This window comes from Pseudophryne corroboree, chromosome 5, assembly GCF_028390025.1.
Source record: "Pseudophryne corroboree isolate aPseCor3 chromosome 5, aPseCor3.hap2, whole genome shotgun sequence".
Taxonomy (NCBI): domain Eukaryota; kingdom Metazoa; phylum Chordata; class Amphibia; order Anura; family Myobatrachidae; genus Pseudophryne; species Pseudophryne corroboree.
The window spans coordinates 617,412,262-617,435,317 of record NC_086448.1 but is presented as its reverse complement, the minus strand read 5'-3'; the positions used below and the strand labels follow the sequence as shown (position 1 = coordinate 617,435,317).

At 45.2% G+C, this 23,056-nt stretch overlaps 1 protein-coding gene across 14 annotated transcripts in view; it reads right to left on the bottom strand.

Annotated features, from left to right (window-relative positions):
* EPB41L3 (erythrocyte membrane protein band 4.1 like 3) overlaps positions 1-23,056 on the bottom strand; it is a 346,176-nt gene that overhangs the window by 144,567 nt on the left and 178,553 nt on the right. For all 14 annotated transcript variants that reach the window (XM_063923517.1, XM_063923521.1, XM_063923520.1 and 11 more), the window contains exons 4-5: positions 18,688-18,792; positions 13,748-13,790 (exon numbers count right to left, since the gene is read on the bottom strand). In XM_063923517.1, coding sequence (XP_063779587.1) covers positions 13,748-13,790; positions 18,688-18,792 — 148 coding nt within the window. The remainder of the gene's footprint in view (positions 1-13,747; positions 13,791-18,687; positions 18,793-23,056) is intronic.

Genomic DNA, 23,056 nt, shown 5'->3' with positions numbered 1-23,056 from the left:
ATTACACATATCCAAACAAGTGTCGGCGTTGTCGACGGAGACACCCTCACACACACATATTTGCTCTATCTCCTCCTTAGGGGAGCCTTTTACCTCAGACATGTCAACACACACGTACCGACACACCACACACTCAGGGAATGCTCATCTGAAGACAATTCCCCCATAAGGCCCTTTGGAGAGACAGAGAGAGAGTATGCCAGCATACACCCCAGCGCTATTAACCCAGGAATAACACAGTAACTTAATGTTAACCCAGTAGCTGCTGTTTATATTGATTTTTGCGCCTAATTATGTGCCCCCCCTCTCTTTTTACCCTCTTCTACCGTGTAACTGCAGGGGAGAGACTGGGGAGCTTCCTCTCAGCGGTGCTGTGGAGAAAAAACATGGCGCTGGTGAGTGCTGAGGAAGAAGCCCCGCCCCCTCGACGGCGGGCTTCTGTCCCGCTTTCATGTACAATTTTGGCGGGGGCTCATACATATATACAGTGCCCAACTGTATATGGGCCCTCATTCCGAGTTGTTCGCTCGGTATTTTTCATCGCATCGCAATGAAAATCCGCTTAGTACGCATGCGCAATGTTCGCACTGCGACTGCGCCAAGTAACTTTGCTATGAAGAAAGTAATTTTACTCACGGCTTTTTCATCGCTCCGGCGATCGTAATGTGATTGACAGGAAATGGGTGTTACTGGGCGGAAACATGGCGTTTTAGGGGCGTGTGGCTGAAAACGCTACCGTTTCCGGAAAAAACGCAGGAGTGGCCGGAGAAACGGGGGAGTGGTTGGGCGAACGCTGGGTGTGTTTGTGACGTCAACCAGGAACGACAAGCACTGAACTGATCGCACAGGCAGAGTAAGTCTGAAGCTACTCCAAAACTGCTACGAGGTTTGTGATCGCAATATTGCGATTACTTCGGTCGCACTTTTAAGAAGCTAAGATACACTCCCAGTAGGCGGCGGCTTAGCGTGTGTAACTCTGCTACATTCGCATTGCGACCGATCAACTCGGAATGAGGGCCATTATGCAAACTTTTGCCAAAGAGGTCTCTAATTGCTGCCCAGGGCGCCCCCCCTGCGCCCTGCACCCTACAGTGACCGGAGTATGTGGGTTTAATGTGGGAGCAATGGCGCACAGCTGCAGTGCTGTGCGCTTCCTCAGTGAATACTGGAGTCTTCTGCCGCCGATTTCGAAGTCTTCTTGCTTCTTTCACCGGCTTCTGTCTTCCGGCTCTGCGAGGGGGATGGCGGCGCGGCTCCGGGATCGGACGACAAAGGGTGAGATCCTGTGTACGATCCCTCTGGAGCTAATTGTGTCCAGTAGCCTAAGAAGCAGGACCTATCTTCAGTGAGTAGGGCTGCTTCTCTCCCCTCAGTCCCACGCTGCAGAGAGTCTGTTGCCAGCAGATCTCTCTGAAAATAAAAAAACCTAACAAAATACTTTCTTATAGCAAGCTCAGGAGAGCTCACTAAGTAGCACTCAGCTCGTCCGGGCACAGATTCAAACTGAGGTCTGGAGGAGGGACATAGAGGGAGGAGCCAGAGCACACCAGTATCCAAATTCTTTCTTAAAGTGCCCTGTCTCCTGCGGAGCCCGTCTATTCCCCATGGTCCTTACGGAGTCCCCAGCATCCACTAGGACGTTAGAGAAATCATTATTACTTTCTGACACCATGACATATAGGTAGGAATAGACCACACCCAGTCATATTATAGTATTCTATTCTATCAAACCTAAGTACATTGTGTTATTACTAATAAAGTTTAAACTTAGGAATTTGCAAACTACTCTTTTGCCTAATCCATGAGATGTGGCTCTTATAATATGCTCATTACCTGCTCCACCATACACCAAAATATTCCCCTATCCTTAAAGCTTCAAACACTCCCTGAAAACCTACTTTTCCAGCCATCTGCACAGTTCACAGAAACTTACATTTTGGGGGATATGCTATTAGAAGCAGTAATTTACAGCTGTAAATAAGTCCTATTACCCCTGATGTCGGTGTCCTGATCCCCCGTTGCCACAGGCATGCGAAACATAATCCATGATAACCAGCTTTTCAAAGCCGAGATAACACACCGGGTCCCAGAACTTATCCCGGATCCTATGTGTTATCTGAACCTACATTTTCCATCGGGGTAAAATTGCAATATAAGCCCGGTTTTACCAGCCAAAACATTAACAGGCTAATTTGATAACTCTTACCTACGGTCCTGGCTACACCAATATTGCTATGTGAATGTATCATACAGCCACACTAGGCACATTGCAAGCTACTGGGACCAACATGCAATATGTGGTATATAACGTTATAAATCAAACTTGCACATATTTTTAACTTGTGAGTGCAGGGCCTTCTAACCTCACTTTATGATAAAACACAGTCTTTCTTTGTTCCCTTTGTTATAACCATCCTATTCTCACAACACACCTATTTCTACATGCCCAGAACAAATCCATGACACTCCCATCAGAAATAGCAGCTCTACAAACTTGCCTCCCAGAAATACATGCTTGTGAGTCTCCATTCACACAAGATACGACCTGCGACTTTGCAGACATCGTGCGGTGCACGCGCACGCCACGTTTTGGGATTCATATGCATATGCTGTCAATTCAAAAATGGGAGATAATTACAATTTCACAGATGTGTCCAATTCAAATTCACTTCCAAAGGAAGGTGGGCAAACACTATCTTCAGATGGCGTGGCTAATGGAGACAAGCTTATTAAATAGTCACATAACGCCTTCCCCACAGAAAACTATGAGGAAAGTTGCATTAGAGTGCTGCGGCTCACAACACAGACGATATCTAGCCTATTTAAATAATGAACTCTGCCTTATACATGCATAAACAGCATTTAGGGGGTTACTCTGAGTTGGTGGCTAACTAAAAAAGCACACTAATGGACAAAACCATGTGCACTGCAGGTGGGGCAGATGTAACATGTGCACAGAGACTTAGATTTTGGTGTAGTGTGTTCAAACTGAAATCTAAATTACAGTGAAAAATATAAAGCAGCCAGTATTTACCATGCAGAGAAGCAATATAACCCGCCCAAATCTTAATCTCTCTGCACGTTAAATCTGTACCACCTGCAGTGCAACATGGTTTTGCCAAATTGTTGCTTTTTTAGTTTCCGAACAACTCTGAATAAGCCCCTTAGCGCCCACTCTGTTATCTTTTCAAACCATTCTGACATCATCACCATTGTGACATCATCACCATTATAACATGATCAGTGACATCATCACCATTGTGATATCATCACCAATATTTCATTGCATTGATTGTGATGCAATTTTTTTGCACTGCATGTTGCATTGCATTGATTGTGATGTCATATGAATTGCATGTCAACAATATGACATCATCACCATTATAACATCAACACCATTGTGACATCATCACCACTGTGACATAATCACCATTGTGACATCATCACAATTAAGACATCATCGCACTTGTGACATTATAACCATTGTGACATAATCACCATTATGACATCAGCAGTGACATCATAACTATTATGACATGATCACCATTGGCTGCAACATGCATTTATTGTGATGTCATAATTTTGCATTGCATGTCAACAATATGACTTCATCACCATTATGACATCATCACCAGTATGACATCATCAGTGACATCATTACCATTATGACATCATCACCATTGTAACATCAACACAATTATGACATCATCACCATTATAACATCATCAGTGACATAATCACCATTATGACATGATCAGTGACATCATCACCATTGTGATATCATCACCAATTTCATTGCATTGATTGTGATGTCATTATTTTGCATTGCATGTTGCATTGATTGTGATGTCATATTAATTGCATGTCAACAATATGACATCATCACCATTATGACATCAACACCATTGTGACATCATCACCATTGTGACATCATCACCATTTTTACATAATCACCATTATGACATCATCACCACTGTGACATCATCACCACTGTGACATCATAACCATTGTGACATTATAACCATTGTGACATCAGCAGTGACATAGTCACCATTATGACATCATCACCATTGTTTGCAACATGCATTTACTGTGATGTCATTATTTTGTATTGCATGTTGCATTGCATTGATTGTGATGTCATAATTTTGCACTTCATGTCAACAATATGACTTCATCACCATCGTGACATCATCACCATTATGACATCATCACAGTTATGACATCATTAGTGACATCATCACCATTGTGACATCATTACCATTATGAAATCATCGCCATTATGACATCATCGCCATTGCAAAATCATCACCATTGTGACATAATTACCATTATGACATTATCGCCATTATGACATCATCGCCATTGCAAAATCATCACCATTGTGACATCATCACCAGTATGACATCATCAGTGTCATCATCACCATTGTGACATCATCATTGTGTGTCACCACTATGACATCATCATAATTGTGACATCACCACCATTATGACATCATCACCATTATGACATCACTATTGTGATATCATCACCATTATGACATCATCACCATTGTGACATCATCACAAGTGACATCATCACCATTATGACATGAATAGTGACATAATCACCATTGTGACATAATCATCATTATGACATCATCACCATTGTGACAGCAACACAATTGTGACATCATCACCATTGTGACGTCATCACAAGTGACATCATCACCATTATGACATGAACAGTGACATCATCTCCATTGTGACATCATCACCATTGTGACATCATCACCATTGTGACATCATCACCATTGTGAAATCATCACCATTGTGAAAATATCACCAGTGTGACCTCATCACCAGTATGACCTCATCACCATTGTGACATCAACACCATTGTGACATCATCACTATTATAGTAACATAGTATCTAAGGTTGAAAAAAGACAATTGTGCATCGGATTCAACCTATTTGTGGTCTCCTATGCACGATTATTTTGTAGAAAATTTTGACTGAAGTTGCTGACTGCCGATCCGATTAACCCCTCTTTTTTATAATAACCATAGTGCGTGACTATGCCCCGTAACCCTGGATATCCTTATCCATTAGGAATTTATCTAACCCATTCTTAAAGGTGTTGACTGAGTTGGCCATTACAACTCCCTCAGGCAGGGAATTCCAAACACGTATCGTCCTTACCGTAAAAAAGTATTTACGCCGTATTGTGTGGAATCTCCTCTCCTCTAACCTGAGCGAGTGTCCACGAGTTCTCTGTGTTGATCTAACCAAAAACAGGTCCTGCGCTAGATCTGTGTATTGTCCCCTTATATATTTGTAAATGTTGATCATGTCCCCTCTTAATCTCCTCTTTTCCAGTGTAAACATGCCTAGTCTTGCAAGCCTTTCCTCGTATTCCAGCATCTCCATACCCTTAATTAGTTTGGTCGCCCGCCTTTGAACCTTTTCTAGCTCCAGGATATCCTTTTTGTAGTAAGGTGCCCAGAATTGTACACAGTATTCAAGGTGAGGCCTCACAAGTGATTTATATAACGGGAGTATAATGCTGCATTCAGATCGCAAATGCCGGATCCTACCCGGTAAGAGAAACGTGTACTTACCGGGTGGGATCCGGCATTTGCGCTTCGTTGCTGGCTTTCCGACCCGGCAATATACCGGGCAGGTTGCCATAGCAGCGGAGGGCGCAGCAGCAGCAGGGGCGGGGGTGGACGTGGCGCTGGGAGATGAGCTTATCTCCTGCGCCGCCTCTCCCTATGCTGTGAATGGGAGCCGTGTCGCATCGGAACGGCTCCCATTCACACTGCGCCTGACCCGGTAATCAACCCGGTAATAACCCTTCTTTTTTACCGGGTTGAATTACCGGGTCAGGCGACCCGCTAATTCTGAAAAGGAGCTTTCACATCGCACACTGACCCGTTTCGACACGGCAATATGCCGTGTCGATACCGGGTTTTTAGTGCGATGTGAAAGGGGTATAATACTCTCGTCCCTAGCATCAATTCCCCGTTTTATGCATGCTAATATCTTATTAGCCTTCTTTGCTGCAGTCCTACTTTGGGTACTACTGCTTAGTTTGCTATCTATGAGGACACCTAAGTCCTTTTCCAGTACAGAATCCCTTAATTTTACCCCATTTAGTAGGTAGGTGTTATTTTTGTTCTTGTTACCACAGTGCATTACCTTACATTTGTCTGTATTGAAGCGCATTCTTTCGCTCCCCAAGCTTCTAATTTAACTAAGTCATTCTGAAGCGACTCAGCATCCCCCTCCGCATTTAGAACTTTACACAATTTGGTATCATCTGCAAAAATTGACACCATGCTCTCTAGACCTTCTGTTAGGTCGTTAATGAAAATATTGAACAATAGCGGTCCTAGTACTGAGCCTTGCGGCACACCACTTAGCACTTCAGTCCAAGTTGAAAAAGATTCATTAACCACAACGCGCTGCTCCCTATTACCTAACCAGTTTTTGACCCAAGTGCATATTGTGATTCCTAGCCCTGATTCTTGTAGCTTGTAGATAAGTCTCATGTGTGGTACAGTATCGAACGCTTTGGCAAAATCTAAAAAGATTACATCCACCTCTTTACCCTGATCTAGGTTTGCGCTTACTGTTTCATAAAAGCCAAGTAAGTTAGTTTGACAGGATCTGTCCTTCATAAACCCATGTTGATTCCTTTTAATTACCTTATTGACTTCAAGGAACTTCTGAATACTATCTCTTAGAATACCTTCCAATACTTTCCCCACTATAGATGTAAGACTAACTGGTCTATAATTACCTGGTTCAGCTTTACTTCCCTTTTTGAATATAGGCACTACTTCCGCTATACGCCAGTCTTTGGGAACCATACCTGATATTACTGAATCCTTAAAGATCTAAAATAGCGGTTTTGCAAGTTCAGAATGAAGCTCCATTAGAACCCTTGGGTGAATACCATCGGGACCTGGTGACTTATTAATCTTTAAATGTTTTAATCGGTCACAGACTACTTCCTCGCTTAAATAAGTACCTATCAGTGGGATATTCTCATTATTGAGATTATATGTTAGTCCCTGAATTGGGTCCTCTCTAGTAAATACTGTTGAAAAAAACTCATTTAGTGTGTCCGCTATGTCATTATCATTTTTGCTTAAGACTCCCAACTTGTCTTTTAAAGGGCCTATACTCTCCTTCTTTAATCTCTTGCTATTAATGTATTTAAAGATTTTTTTTGGGATTCGCTTTGCTTTCCTTTGCTACTAGTTTTTCAGTTTCTACTTTAGCCGCTCTTATTTCCTTTTTGCATATTTTGTTACATTCCTTATAGTGTTGAAATGACTCTGCTTCCCCGTCAGATTTGTATTTTTTAAATGCTCGCCTTTTCTTGCCCATAACTTCCTTAATCTTTTTGCCACATCGGTTTATGATTTTTATTCCTTTTTTTGCTGCTCGTAGGAATAAATTTGAGTGTATTTTTAGCTAGCAGGAATTTTAGTACCTCCCATTTCTCTGCAGTATTTTTTCCTAAAAACAAACCTTCCCATTCAATATCCCTGAAAAATACCCTCATCTTTTCAAAATTTGCTTTGCTAAAGTTTAGAGTCCTAGTTGAGCCAGTATAGGGCTGTTTATGGAAACTGATATTGAATGTGACCATATTGTGGTCGCTGTTTCCTATGGGTTCCCCTACTATAATACCTGATACCAAATCCCCATTGTTTGTTAATACCAGGTCTAAGATTGCATTGTACCTAGTTGGTTCCTCAATTATGACATCATCACCATTGTGACATCATAAACATTATGACTTTATCATCATTGTGAAATGATCCCCATTGTGACATCAGCAGTGACATCATCACCATTATGACATAATCACCATTAGTTGCAATAATTATTTATTCTGATGACATTATTTTGCATCGCATGTTGCATTGATTGTGATGTCATAATTTTGTATATGACTTCATCACCATCGTGACTTCATCACCATTGTGACATCATCACTGTTATGACATCATCACCTGTGGCCGGAGAGACCCCCCAGCCACATGTGTAATGGCGGTTGCAGCACTGAAGGGGTTAACCCTTAGCTGCCTGGCACCATTATGAGGACAATGGGAGCTTGGCGCCACTTTTAAAACATGCACTGGCGCTAGACGCCATCTTTAAATGTATTTTGCTTTAAAATCTGTTTCGTCTACGCCGTGGTCCCAGACCTCTCCGGCAACTGTGGCAGTGAGAGTGCAGCCTGCCGACGCGCTGAGCTCTGTGTGTGCGCCGGGGGGAGAAGGGGGAGCCGCTGCAGTGCTCAGTGTGCCAGTGCTACGGAGGTGCGGGAGGTTGCTAGTGGCTGGGAGTCCGGGACCACCGGCTCCTGTGTGTTGCACTGGCGGCAAGAAGGGCTCTGAAGGTCGGCGGCTGGGGACCGGAAGCTCCGCTCCCATCTCCCCCAGCATCAGCGCTGCAAGGAGTCAGGAAGCCGCGGCAGCTGGAGCGGGTGTCCTGAGCTGCCGGGCTTTAGTAGGGGGGTGCGCCGCAGCCCGGATCACCGCCGTACGCTGCAGCGAGGCCACAGAGTTAAGCGCCACACACAGGGGACTGGGCTAGTCGGCCCCATGTGCGGCTGTGGGGCCCGGAGAGCGCCGTTCATGGGAGACCGGGCTAGCCGGCTCCCTATGCGGCGAGGTGTATGGAGGCGGACTGCCCGCATGTTGGAAGACTGGAATAGGCGGCTCTCAGTGCAGCCATTAAGCAGTAACGTTGCTGCTGTAGCCAGGATGAGTTTCCTGGGCTGCAGGGCTGAGGGAGCCCAGCACTGAGCGCTGGGCACATTACAAGTAGAAAGTGCAGGGTACAGGCTCAGTGTATATTTAAAGAGACATGTACAGTGTATTTAAATGTATTTTAAAGGAAAATGCACTTACTTGGTTGTGTGTCCCAGGAGGGGTGAATCCATGGCTGTGCAGGCTGTTGGATTCCCCCAGTCCTTTTCCCCAAAAACGGAATGCCTTCTCCTCCAGCCTTCCCCATGGAAGTATCATGGGAAGAGAGAGGAAAAGCTCAGCTTCCCAACAAGCTGAGTGGTTTTCTGGATCTCCATAGGGATCACCTCTGGTGAGCAGGAAACCCTGACTGGGGATCTAGGCTGCCCAGCTCTGGAGCCCGAATTCAGGCTGCAGATGGTGAACTAGGTCCCGGGCAGATTCCTGGAAGTAAGGTTAGGCGGGAAAACTTCCCCCAGCCTAGACTGAACGTCACCGGGGTGGATCCCGATCCTCCAGGATGGGACGGTCAAAGGAGAGTGACCACTCCCCACTGTACATAGAGGACAATGGTAGCTGTGCATGTGACTAAGGCATGCACAGCACATGGGTAAACAGTGATTGGTTGTAAACCACAGGGTGGACTTAGCGGGTCATTCCGATTTGATCGCTCGCAAGCAGTTTTTAGCAGCCGTGCAAACGCATAGTCGCCACCCACGGGGGAGTGTATTTTCGCTTTGCAGGAGTGCAAACGCCTATGCAGAAGAGCGTCTGCAAACACATTTTGTGCAAAACAAGACCAGCACTGTAGTTACTTATCCTGTGCGATGATTGCTGCGACGAGTGACACGGTAATGATGTCAGATACCCGCCCAGCAAACGCCTGGCCACGCCTGCATTTTTCCAAACACTCCCAGAAAACGGTCAGTTGACACCCATAAACGCCCTCTTTCTGTCAATCTCCTTGCGTTTGACTGTGCGATTGGAATCGTCGCTAGAACCAGTGCAAAACCACAATGGACTTCATACCCTTACGACGCGTGTGCGCATTGCGGTGCATACGCAGATTAGCAGTTTTTTACACTGATCGCTATGCAGCGAACAATGGCAGCTAGCGATCAACTCGGAATGACCCCCTTAACCCCTGTGGTATTGTGTATTGGAGTAGGATAAAGGGAGGGCAGCTGCCCCATGAAAGGTGTATTATACCATTTTCATTCTGCTGTAAACATCTACTGTATTGCTGAGTTCTTCTCAGAACTAATTGGGCAAATAAACATCATCTGCCTCAAGACGACCGCTTCATCTTGTGACCTGCAGGACTAGGCGAGACTTAGCTCCGTTTTCCGACTGTCCGGGGTGTACCCAGAGTCTCCAAGCTCCACCTCCAGCCGGCTACCGAGTAGAGGCCTAGTCAAGCGACTAGTGGGGATTCGTCAACACCACACAGGTGTGATAGGACGGCATGTCGACGCATACAGAGCAGAACCGTGGCTCCAGATGCCACGGCAGGTTAGGAGTCTGGTGGTGGCAGCTTAGTACCCGCCCACTGCACAGTGGGTGGAGTTAGTAACAAGCGGTTACTGACGGTAAGCGGGAATTGGCCAGGTCCTGTGTGACCTAAAACTCCATTCTGTGTACTGGGGACGGAACGCGAAAGCGGTGCGGGCTCTTGTACGGGACCGTCTGGACACATCACCATTTTGACATTATCGCCATTGTGACGTCATCACCATTGTGACATCATCACAACTGTGACATCATCACCATTATGACATCATCAGTGACATCATCACCATTGTGACATCACAACCATTATGGCATCATTAGTGACGTCATCACCATTGTGACATCATTACCATTATGACATCATTAGTGATGTCATCACCATTGTGACATCATCACCATTGTGACATCATCACCAGTGACATCATCACCATTATGACATGAACAGTGACATCATCACCATTGTGACCTCATCACCATTATGATATCATTAGTGGCATCATCACCGTTGTGACATCATCACCATTGTGACATAATTAGTGGCATCATCACCATTATGACATCATCACCATTGCGACATCATCACCATTGTGACATCATCACCACTGTGACATCATCAACATTATGACATCATAACCTATTATGACATCATCACCGTTGTGACATTATTACAATTGTGACATCACCATTATGACATCATCACCATTGTGACATCATCACCATTGTGACATCATTACCATTGTAGCCTCAGATCATGATCAGCCTGCTACCCACTGCCAACAAACATAGCCTAGTTTCCACAGGCTATCAGACAGAACTAATATGTGATCAGGGCTAGAAACACTAACGCACAGGGGAAAGAGGGAAGGAGGAGATATAGAAATACTGGAGAAAAAGTAAAAGAAAATGAGAAAGCAAAGTATACTGACAAGACACACAAATATGGGGGGGGGGGGGGGGGGAGATCAGGTAGTGAGTTGTAGTATATGGAAAAAATGCTTTAAGCAACATTAGAACTGAGTTGGGAAAGTGGTACTGGCATTGTAGTGTCGACATTGTGACTGTCGAGTTGCTCACTACATTTGATGGCCCACTCCATATCCCTCTGTCAATCATTACCTTGGAGTATGGAGGTTGGTGCAATTACATTTGAGGGCAGCTCAGCTCAAACTGTGCACATACAGTATCACTCACTGGAAAAAAATATGTACAGGCTCCCTTGTTAATCATCTAGTCTTAAAAGCAATATATTTTTTAAACTTAGCTTGTCAGCATCACCAGCTGGAGATGTCGTTCTCCATATCAATTAATTTAGCTATGAACACTGCCACCCAACTGAAAGCTCTCATAAACACCCCCCCCCCCGAGAACACTTAGCAGCTCTCACCCCCTCCATGGGCACACTTAGCAGATCCCCCTCACCATCCCTTGGCATAATTAGCTGCATCCCCCCCTCCCTGGGCACCCTTAGCAGATCCCAACCCCTCCCTGGGCACAATTAGCAGCATCTCTACCACGCTGGGCACCTTTAGCAGCCTCCCAACCCCTCCCTGGGCACAATTAGCAGCATCCCCCCCTCCCTGGGCACCCTTAGCAGCTCCCAACCCCTCCCTGGGCACACTTAGCAGCTCCTCCTCTCCCTCCCTGGGCACAATTATCAGCATACACCCCTCCATGGGCACAATTAGCATCCTCCCTCCTCCCTCCATGGGCACAATTAGCAGCATCCTCTACCCCCTGAGCACAATTACCAGCATCCCCCCCACCCCTGAGCACAATTACCAGCATCCCCCTCCCTCCCTGGGCACATTAAGCGGACCCATCCCTCTTCCTGTGCACATTTAATGCACATGAAACCCTTGACAGACAGGTCCCGTTGTCACCTGCCAGCCATACAGCTTGGACGTTCTGTGGCCGCAGTACCATAGGAACCCTTTCACTCACCATCACCAATGTAAGTTTATTCATGCTTCCGCGCTCTTCCTTTGGCCCCGCACCTAACCCCGCCCAGTGCCTGATGTCGACTAGGTCTCCCGGGAGGGAAAGGAGATCTAATTGCTGGTGGGAGGACCTTACTGTGTCACTGCCCGCTCACCACATCTAGCGATGGGGAGGCGTGGTGCCAGCCATCTCGATGCGTAGTCAGTGTGAGTGACTCACTGTCTCGTTTCAATCAGGCAGCCTGGAAGTTGGGCCAGCAGAAGCGGAACGCGTTCTGCCTCCAAATACAATTGGGGGAACTCAGTTCCGCCCCGTTCCGGCCCACTTTAACCCTTGCATACACATACAGGTCTGCCTCAATTGTTTACTACACAAACATGCCCTTATTATACTCAGACAGCATTTGCGCTCACTTTCCCACTCTGCATAACAGGCTGCATAAGTGTAAATCCTGTGTACGGAAGTAGACATTTCCTTTTTCTTGTAGCATGAGCAGGATAAATTTGCACTTTTTACGCTAAGCAAATGGCAGTATGCAGGGCAGTAGAGAGCCGGGCTGGGCCCAGGTGCTTTTCAGGGGACATTGCCTAATCACAGGAGGTCTGGTCATGCACCCTTAGAAAAAAATACAGAAAAAAAATTGTACTTTAAGCATCTTCATGCCCACACTGCAGCCCAGAACACAGCAGCGTGTGCTGGGCTGAGGAGAAGAGCTGCAGCTGCTGCTGCCAGGTAAGGGGAAGGGGGCCTGGGCCCCTCCATCAGACCTGGGCCCGGGTAATTTGTACCCTCTCCCCCCTCTCTTGGCACCACTTGCAGTATGCACACTTCTGCATGAGCCAATTAGCTGTTTCAAAACAGTCTCCACAATAATGGATCAAAAACGTATCTTTTTTAAATGAAAAAGTGTTGGTAAAACACTAGCAATAAAACATTTTCTATATGCGATTTAAAAAAAAAAACAACAACAATAAACAATATTAAGTTTAGTGAGAGAGTCTCCTAAAGGCAAAGGTTCAGTTTTTGGTGCCCTACAGATCTATCTATTAATGGCTTGAATATTTTCTGGGACACATTGTGCTTTTCTCTAATGCTCATCTTGTGGCTTAAAATACATTAAGCTGTGTTATGCACACTCAAGTACCATTCATTTTATCCCAATATAATAGTCACATATGAGGATGTGACTGATGTACAAAGGCTTTTATTGGACCAAGTAAATTAAATTACCTGTAGTCACTTTAACTATAGAACATTAGGGATACTCAAGGATTGGGCAGAAACTCAAATCAAGAACATACATTTATAGGCATTTTACATGTTTTCCTGTCTGTGAATGTCAGATGTGTGCAGTCACCTCTAAAATAAATTCAATTTATTTTACTTCTGCCTGGATAAAGCATCCACTCAATACTACCCACTTGTTCTTCTGTATGGCAAATCTCTGTAGTGAATAATAGATGGGACCCTCTCAAGCCCACTCAAATCCCAGTTGTACATCTGATTTTACCAAGACTGAATAGCAAATGACACAATTAAATACTTACTTCGTGTTTGTTTCTTGATTTCTTTAGCAGGGTCCAACCAGTTCTAGATAATAATTACAGAAATAGCAAAATACAGTAAATGCAATGCAAAACAAAACAAAATACAGAACTGTAATGCATGCACTTAGAATAACAAGGATATTGTAACTTATTTTAAATTGTAAAGGAAGCTAGGCATCACCAAGTTCTAATGGTGTTAAGGCCATGGGGGTCATTCAGACCTGATCGCTGGGCTGCTAATTTTGCTGTCCTGCGTTTAGATAGTCGCCGCCTCCAGGGGGCGTGTTTATTTGCAGTGCAAGTGTGTGATCCCATGTGTATGCCGAGTTGCTAAAATCCACTGTGTGCAGTCTCTGCGCAGCCCAGGACTTACTCCTACAGTGCAATCACATCAGGCTGTGCAAGTGTGCGACCATATGTGTAGCTGAGAAATTCCACTTTGTGCAGTCTGTGCGCAACCAAGGACTTACTCCTACAGTGCGATCGGGGGCCGGAGCGGACGTCAGACACCCTCCCTGAAAACGCTTGGAACGCCTGTGTTTTCTGGACATTCCCAATAAACGGTCAGTTACTAACCACAAACGGCCTCTTCCTGTCAATCACCTTGCGAATGCCTGTGCGATCGTATTTTTCGCACTATCCCATCACTGACCAGCAATGCCCTTTGTTGTTGTCCGATGTGTGTGCGCATTGCAGTGTATGCATGCACAGTTAGTACCTGATTGCCCGGTGTGCGAAAACGCATAGCAGCGATCAGATCTGAATAACCCCCCCATGTGCATATACTGTATATAAGCTATGTGAATCACTTATGACCTGAACAGTAAAGCGTATGCTAGCCCTTTATAATACTGTAAGAGCAGTGTAATTTCATATATTAAAATACAACTGTATGCAGTTTTGGGTCAAAGCCTAAATAAAATCAAATAGGCAACATAACAAATAATGATCTATCTAGTCTTTTGGAGCTTTTTGTAAACTCTGTCAACTCTCTATACATCCCTGATGGCAGTAATGGGGTTCACTCTGAGCAGGAAATGATATACAGATATGTTCACTCACATCTAGCCTCCCTGCACGTTAAACAGCCCATCCTAGACACACTATGCCATGGCGTGACTCGGTGGAGTGAGCATCTTTACAGGTAAATTCTTCCATTACGTTATAGGGGGGGAGATGTACTAAGCCTGAAAAGTGATAAATATCACTGTGATAAAGCACCAGCCAATCAGCTCCTAACTGCCATGTTACAGGCTGTGTTTGAAAAATGACAGTTAGGAGCCGATTGGCTGGTACTTTATCACTGTGATATTTATCACTTTTCAGGCTTAGTACATCTGGCCCAGGGTTTGAAGCAACAACTAAAAAAACGACACCTGACGCTGCACGAGACCTGTCAGCTCACTCACGCCAGCCATCTTCAGCTATGTGGCTTACTGAGACAAGATGTATGAGGGCACATCTGTATGTAGTGTGTGCAGAGCTTAATGTCTCTGAAGTGAAAGGGAAGAAGCACTCCAGTGTGTCAGAATTGAGCTAAGCACCATGAATGTGTGCTTTTCTTATTGCTGCCTGGTACCCCATGCCAGCTTACAGTGGTGGATTGCAATGACTCAACTTCCCTGGTCCCCCCCACATCAGAGCCACTGATCCTTTTTCCCATGTGGCGCCAGTGGGGATGATTTGCTTGCATCAAGTGCGGGAGAGGTTGGCGCTATTTGCCTAATTGCTGTCTGCCCAGAGTCAGCAGTGGCACTATCATGTCGACTATGCAGAGATGTCTGTCACTGCTTGCGGGGTGGTAGAGCATTTAGCGCCTCAGTCTTCCTGCACATGCTTGACACGGGCTGCTAGGGTGCCCTCTACCACTATTTAGCCCCTTGCCTGTAGCATATGGATTGCCTGTCCTCTCATAAATAGTGATGTATTCTCTTACTCAATGATATTATGGAACAGGTTACTATGTCTCCCAAAATGTCATTAGCTACAGGTTGCTCAATCCCCTTGCACTTCAAAAGCAGGTAGACACAGAGGGACAAAAAATAAAAAAAATGATAATAAAATTGGCATATCACAAACATTCCAGATAAAAGGAGCAACTGTGTTGTAAAGGAATTAATGTGCAAAATATTATATATTGATATGGTTATTTCGCACAGGGATGTATATGTGTATTATTATCGAAAATATAGTGTACACATATATTTACAGTCACAGTAATGGGATATTAGGACTGGCACTGTCCACATGACAATTATATTTTGTACTTCTAAAATGTGTTTGCCAAAAGAAAATTACTACTGTATTTGCTGGTTTATACGGGTTCGGTATGTAATACTGCCGCCCGGGATGCCTAATGTCACTATCCCGACACTGGCATCTCGAGAGGTGGAATGCCGGCAGGGCGGTGAGCGCAACGAAGCCCCTTGCGGGCTCGGTGGCGACGATCGGTATGCTAACCGCATACCGTTTATACATATGTAAATTCAATTAATAACGAAGTGTTCTCACTATGTGAATTCATTCTGAATATCAACTTGAATACTGGAGTGCTTTGCAGAGATTTAAGCAACAAAGGCCAGCCTACAATTATATGTTAATTATGTATGCATATACTAGCTACAACAGCTCGCCTTTGGCTCTGCTTTATCCTGATGACTTATGGAAGCTGAAAGGTACATGCCGAGCTTACAGATTTCTAGCATAAACTATCATGCAGCTATTGTAATAAGGAATATTTAACATTTTTCAAATGGAAACAGTTAATCCCTCAGTTAAGTAACTATTGAGCCGCCATTATTTTGCAAATACAATCTTTAGAAAGACAAGCACAAACTACTTCCTTACAGTTTTTATGTTCAAGAAAAAAAGGCATTTAGGAGACATAGTAAAAGAATTAGGGGTATATCGCTTTCATAGAGATTTTTGCGCGTCAGCGTCAGGGTCTGAATCGGCCCCTTATTTACTAAAGTGCAGGTTTTTAGAAGTGGAGATGTTGCCCATAGCAACCAATCAAATTCCAGCTATTATCTACTAGAAAGTGCTAGACAAATGATAAATAGAATCTGATTGGTTGCTATTGGCAACAACTCCACTTCTAAAAACCTGCACTTTGGTAAATAAGGGGCCGATTCAGACGCTGATGTGCAAAAATCGATATGAAGTGATTTCTGCACATTTGCGCATGAGCGTACACTGGTACGTGCATGTACAAGGTCCTAAACTGCATTCTGAAGAGAACGAGGAGGGTGCGTCGACGACGCTTTTTGCGGGCATCAAAGTTCCATTTTAGGGGGTGCAGTTCGGACAACGCAGGCGTATCCAGACCGTTTGCGGAATGGGGAGCGGCGACTGCGTTATGCCACACGCAGCCGCTGCGACCCTTAACATGGCAGGTAGCAGTCTGCCTTCGCAGCTAGGCTGCGTAGGCAGAGGGCTACTCTAAGCATGCGAAAAGCATCCCCGCCGCGCTATACTCTCACATGTCTGCGGGGTGGGGGTGGGGGGCTGGATCCGGCATTATCAGTGTCCCCGCGCATGTCAAAGAAATTGATTGTAGATGTGCGTTTTCTCGCAGACCTACCATCAGGACAGAAATAGGCCCATACCCCAAATTTTATGTCTTTCTATTTTTGTGATGAAAAGGAGTATAAGATATCTTGTCAGGCCATTTTTCAATATACTACTAAGAACTGCCTCTAAAGGAGAACTCTGTTCACTTTTTTCCTTCCCCTCAACCCTCCAATCTCCTGATCCCCAGCAGAAGATTCACAATTAATCCCATAAGGTTTAATGTGACATCCCTAAACAGAACATTTTGTTTAAAGGTTAAATAAAAATTGAAATAGGAATTCAGCCTGAAATCATCTGTTGAAACATAACAAACACTCCGTCACAATATGAAAGATATTGGGCCTGAATCGGAGCTGGATGCAGTGGAGCAATGTATTTCGTATGCACGTGAATCAGAGTCACACTGCACATGTGTCCCGATGGAGATCATTTAGAGATGCAGTACAGATTTGGTTGCATAATCTAAGGTCCTTGGCAGTGAATGGATGGTAAATGGGGTAGGGATGGACAGGTGGGTTGCAGCTAGAGAAGCCTGTATCTGAAAGCGGTTACGTACAGAGAAGGCCATACCCAGATGAAGAAACTGCACCTGCCATAGGGCAGGTGCAAGTTTCGATGGTGTGACCGATGGTACATGAAAGTTTTATTACAGCATCTACAGCCACTGACAGTGAGTGTCTCAGTCGTTAAACATTCGGACACACGGATGTACACTAGGGAAGGGCTTTGCAGCGGCATTAGCATAAGGTCGCAGATAAGACTGTTGCCAAAGACGAAAGGATAGCCGCAAATGCGTCCGGCTCAGATTCAGACCCATTATGCAAATACTCCACCTTATTCAGTACCACCTGTAACCATGGAAACAATTAGCAATAATAGTCTAGTTTTTGAAAGTTATCCTACTGTCAACTAGTACAACTGTCTGATCCATTGGACCCTGAGCTTGATACAGACATATATACACTATGTAGAATGATAGTAAATCCATCTGTAATGTGAACCTATGTATTGGAAAATTTGTGTAATTACCACAAAGTTATTAGACTAATAATGTCAGCTAATGTATGTTTATGCAACAGGAAGAATTATTTCTTATAATTACATATTTACAATATACTCAAACACAAAAATAAGTATAATTACGAATAAGAAATAGCCTGCAGATATTTTGCATTATATTCCCTAACTGAAATAATAAATTGTACATCTAGATTTATTTAATTCTGGTTAAATTTTTTTAAATTGGTCACAGACTGAGGAACGTCTTCCATTTAATTAAATTAATTAAATTCTGGGCTGTGCAGGCGTGTACCCAAATGCCTGTTTTTGTTTGACAATTTATCAGCAGAATTCTTTCTGATCTGTACCTTTTGATTTTCAGAGTCTCTGTAAACTAGGCCAAAATAATCTTTTTCCAGTAGGTTTAAATGTTCACACACTTTATCAAAGAGGACGTGACCTCGGGACCGTTTCTGTGGAAAGAAAAAGAAGACTAATTAAACTTTACATCCATTTTGTTTCTCCAATATATTATTTCATTGAAACGCATAGCAATTCTAAAATAATAGCTGTAGGCTCCTACTTATGAAAACTAGTGCACAAATAAATTCTGGTCTTGCCTTTAGCAATATATATATATATATATATATATATATATTTTTTTTTTTTTTTTTTTTTTTTAAGACTGGCTATGATTTCATCCACTCACCATGTCCCTATGTAAAATAATAAGATTTTAAACCTACCGGTAAATCTTTTTCTCCTAGTCCGTAGAGGATGCTGGGGACTCCGTAAGGACCATGGGGTATAGACGGGATCTGCAGGAGACATGGGCACTAGAAAGAACTTTTAGTATGGGTGTGCACTGGCTCCTCCCTCTATGCCCCTCCTCCAGACCTCAGTTAGAGAACTGTGCCCAGAGGAGATGGACAATATAAGGAAAGGATTTTGTTAATCTAAGGACAAGATTCATACCAGCCCACACCAATCATACCATATAACCTGAAATATACGCAACCAGTTAACAGTATGAACAAAAAACAGTATCAGTCAAAGACCGATTCTAACTGTAACATAACCCTTATGAAAGCAACAACTATATACAAGTCTCGCAGATTAAGTCCGCACTGAGACGGGCGCCCAGCATCCTCTACGGACTAGGAGAAAAAGATTTACCGGTAGGTTTAAAATCTTATTTTCTCTTACGTCCTAGAGGATGCTGGGGACTCCGTAAGGACCATGGAGTTTATACCAAAGCTCCCACCCGGGCGGGAGAGTGCGGATGACTCTGCAGCACCGACTGAGCAAACGCAAGGTCCTCATCAGCCAGGGTATCAAACTTGTAGAATTTTGCAAAAGTGTTTGAACCCGACCAAGTAGCTGCTCGGCAAAGCTGTAATGCCGAGACGCCTCGGGCAGCCGCCCAAGAAGAGCCCACCTTCCTAGTGGAATGGGCCTTTACTGAATTTGGTAACGGCAATCCAGCCGTAGAATGAGCCTGCTGAATCGTGTTACAGATCCAGCGAGCAATAGTCTGCTTAGAAGCAGGAGCGCCAACCTTGTTGGCTGCATACAGGACAAACAGAGCCTCTGTTTTCCTAACCCTAGCCGTCCTGGCTACATAAATCTTTAAGGCCCTGACTACATCCAGGGACTTGGAGTCCTTCCAGTCCCCCGTAGCCACAGGTACCACAATAGGTTGGTTCATATGAAATGAAGAAACCACCTTAGGCAAATTGAGGACGAGTCCTCAACTCTGCTCTATCTACATGGAAAATCAAATAGGGGCTCTTGTGGGACAAGGCCGCCAATTCGGACACCCGCCTTACAGATGCCAAGGCCAATAACATGACCACCTTCCACGTGAGAAATTTTAATTAAACTGTTTGGAGAGGTTCAAACCAGTGAGATTTCAGGAAACTCAACACCACGTTAAGGTCCCACGGTGCCAGTGGGGGCACAAAGGGGGGCTGGATGTGCAGCACTCTCTTCACAAACGTCTAGACTTCTGGGAGAGAAGCCAATTCCTTCTGAAAGAATATATAGGGCAGAAATCTGTACCTTAATGGAGCCTAACTTCAAGCCCATATCCACTCCTGTCTGTAGAAAGTGGAGAAACCGGCCCAGATGGAAATCTTCCGTAGGAGCATTCTTGGCTTCACACCAAGATACATACTTCCTCCAGATATGGTGATAATGCTTTGCCGTCACCTCCTTCCTAGCCTTTATCAGAGTAGGGATGACTTCCTCCGGAATACCTTTCACAGTTAGGTTTCGGTGTTCAACCGCCATGCCGTCAAACGTAACCGCGGTAAGTCTTGGAACACACATGGCCCCTGCTGTAACAGGTCCTCCCTGAGAGGAAGAGGCCACGGATCTTCTGTGAGCATTTCCTGAAGATCTGAGTACCAGGCCCTTCGAGGCCAATCTGGAACAATGAGTATTGTCTGCACTCTTCTTTGTCTTATGATTCTCAATATTTTTGAGATGAGAGGAAGAGGAGGAAATACATAGACCGACTGAAACACCCACGGTGTCACTAGGGCGTCTACTGCTACTGCCTGAGGGTCCCGTGACCTGGCACAATACCTCTGAAGCTTCTGGTTGAGGCATGACGCCATCGTGTCTATTTGAGGAATTCCCCAAAGACTTGTTATCTCTGCAAAAACTTCTTGATGAAGTCCCCACTCTCCTGGATGGAGATCATGTCTGCCGAGGAAGTCTGCTTCCCAGTTGTCCACTCCCGGAATGAAGACCGCTGACAGAGCACTTACGTGATTTTCCACCCAGCGAAGAATCCTGGTGGCTTCCGCCATCGCCACTCTGCTCCTTGTCCCGCCTTGGCGGTTTACATGAGCCACGGCTGTGACGTTGTCTGATTGAATCAGAACCGGTAGGTCGCAAAGAAGATTCTCCGCTTGTCGTAGGCCGTTGTATATGGCACTCAATTCCAGTATGTTGATGTGTAGACAAGCCTCCTGGCTTGACCATAGTCCCTGAAAATGTCTTCCTTGTGTGACTGCTCCCCATCCTCGGAGGCTCGCGTCCGTGGTCACCAGAACCCATTCTTGAATGCCGAACCTGCGACCCTCTAGAAGGTACTCTAGAAGCACTCTGCAGCCACCACAGGAGAGACACCCTGGCCCTGGGGGACAGGGTTATTTTCTGATGTATTTGTAGATGGGACCCGGACCACTTGTCCAGAAGGTCCCACTGAAAAGTCCTCGCCTGAAACCTGCCGAAGGGGATGGCCTCGTAGGCTGCCACCATTTTTCCCAGAACTCGAGTGCATTGATGAACAGACACTCTTTTTGGTTTTAGCAGGTCTCTGACCATGTTCTGGAGATCCAGGGCTTTTTCCAATGGGAGAAAAACCCTCTTTTGTTCCGTGTCCAGAATCATGTCTAGGAATGATAGCCGAGTCGTTGGAACCAATTGTGACTTTGGCAGATTGAGAATCCAACCGTGCTGTTGCAGCACTTTCAGGAAGAGCGACACGCTCTTCAGCAATTGATCTCTCGATCTCGCCTTTATCAGGAGATCGTCCAAGTATGGGATAATTGTGACTCCCTGCCTGCGCAGGAGCACCATCATCTCCGCCATTACCTTGGTGAAAATCCTCGGGGCCGTGGAAAGCCCAAACGGCAACGTCTGAAACTGGTAATGACAGTCCTGTACAGCGAATCTCAGGTACTCCTGATGAGGGGGGGGGGGGGGGGGTATATGGGGACATGAAGGTATGCATCCTTTATGTCTAGTGACACCATAAAATCCCTCCCTTCCAGGCTGGATATTACAGCTCGGAGCGATTCCATCTTGAATTTGAACTTTTTCAAGTACAGGTTTAGGGATTTTAGATTTAAAATGGGTCTGACCGAACCATCCGGCTTCGGGACCACAAACAGGGTTGACTAATACCCTTTTCCCTGTTGGACCAGGGGAACCTTGACCACCACTTGCTGTTGACACAGCTTTTGAATTGCAGCTAACACTACTTCCCTCTCCGGGGGTGAAGCTGGCAAGGCCGACTTGAGAAATCGGCGAGGGGGCACCTCTTCGAATTCCGGCTTGTAGCCTTGGGAAACAATTTCCATCGCCCAAGGATCCACGTCTGAAAGAATCCAGATCTGGCTGAAAATTCGAAGACGCTCCCCCACTGGTGCGGACTCCCTTAGGGGAGCCCCAGCGTCATGCGGTGGATTTTGTAGAAGCCGGGGAGGACTTCTGCTCCTGGGAACTAGCCGATGCAGGTGTTCTCTTTCCTCTACCCTTACCTCTGGCAAGGAAGGAGGAGCCCAGACCTCTTCTGGACTTATGCGACCGAAAGGACTGCATCTGATACTGTGGAGTTTTCTTTTGCTGTTGGGGAACAAAAGGTAAAAAGGTAGATTTACCCGCGGTAGCTGTGGCAACCAGGTCCGCGAGCCCCTCCCCAAACAACACTTCACCCTTGTAAGGTAAAACCTCCATATGCTTCTTTGAGTCTGCAGCACCCGTCCATTGGCGGGTCCATAGAGCTCGTCTCGCAGAAATAGCCATGGCATTGGCTCTGGAACCCAGCAGTCCAACGTCTCTTTGAGCGTCCCTCATATATAAGACTGCATCTTTAATGTGGGCTAAGGTTAATAAAATGGTATCCCTATCCAGGGTATCAAGGTCAGCTGACAAGGTATCTGTCCATGCTGCAACTGCGCTACATACCCATGCCGATGCTATTGCCGGTCTGAGCAAAGCACC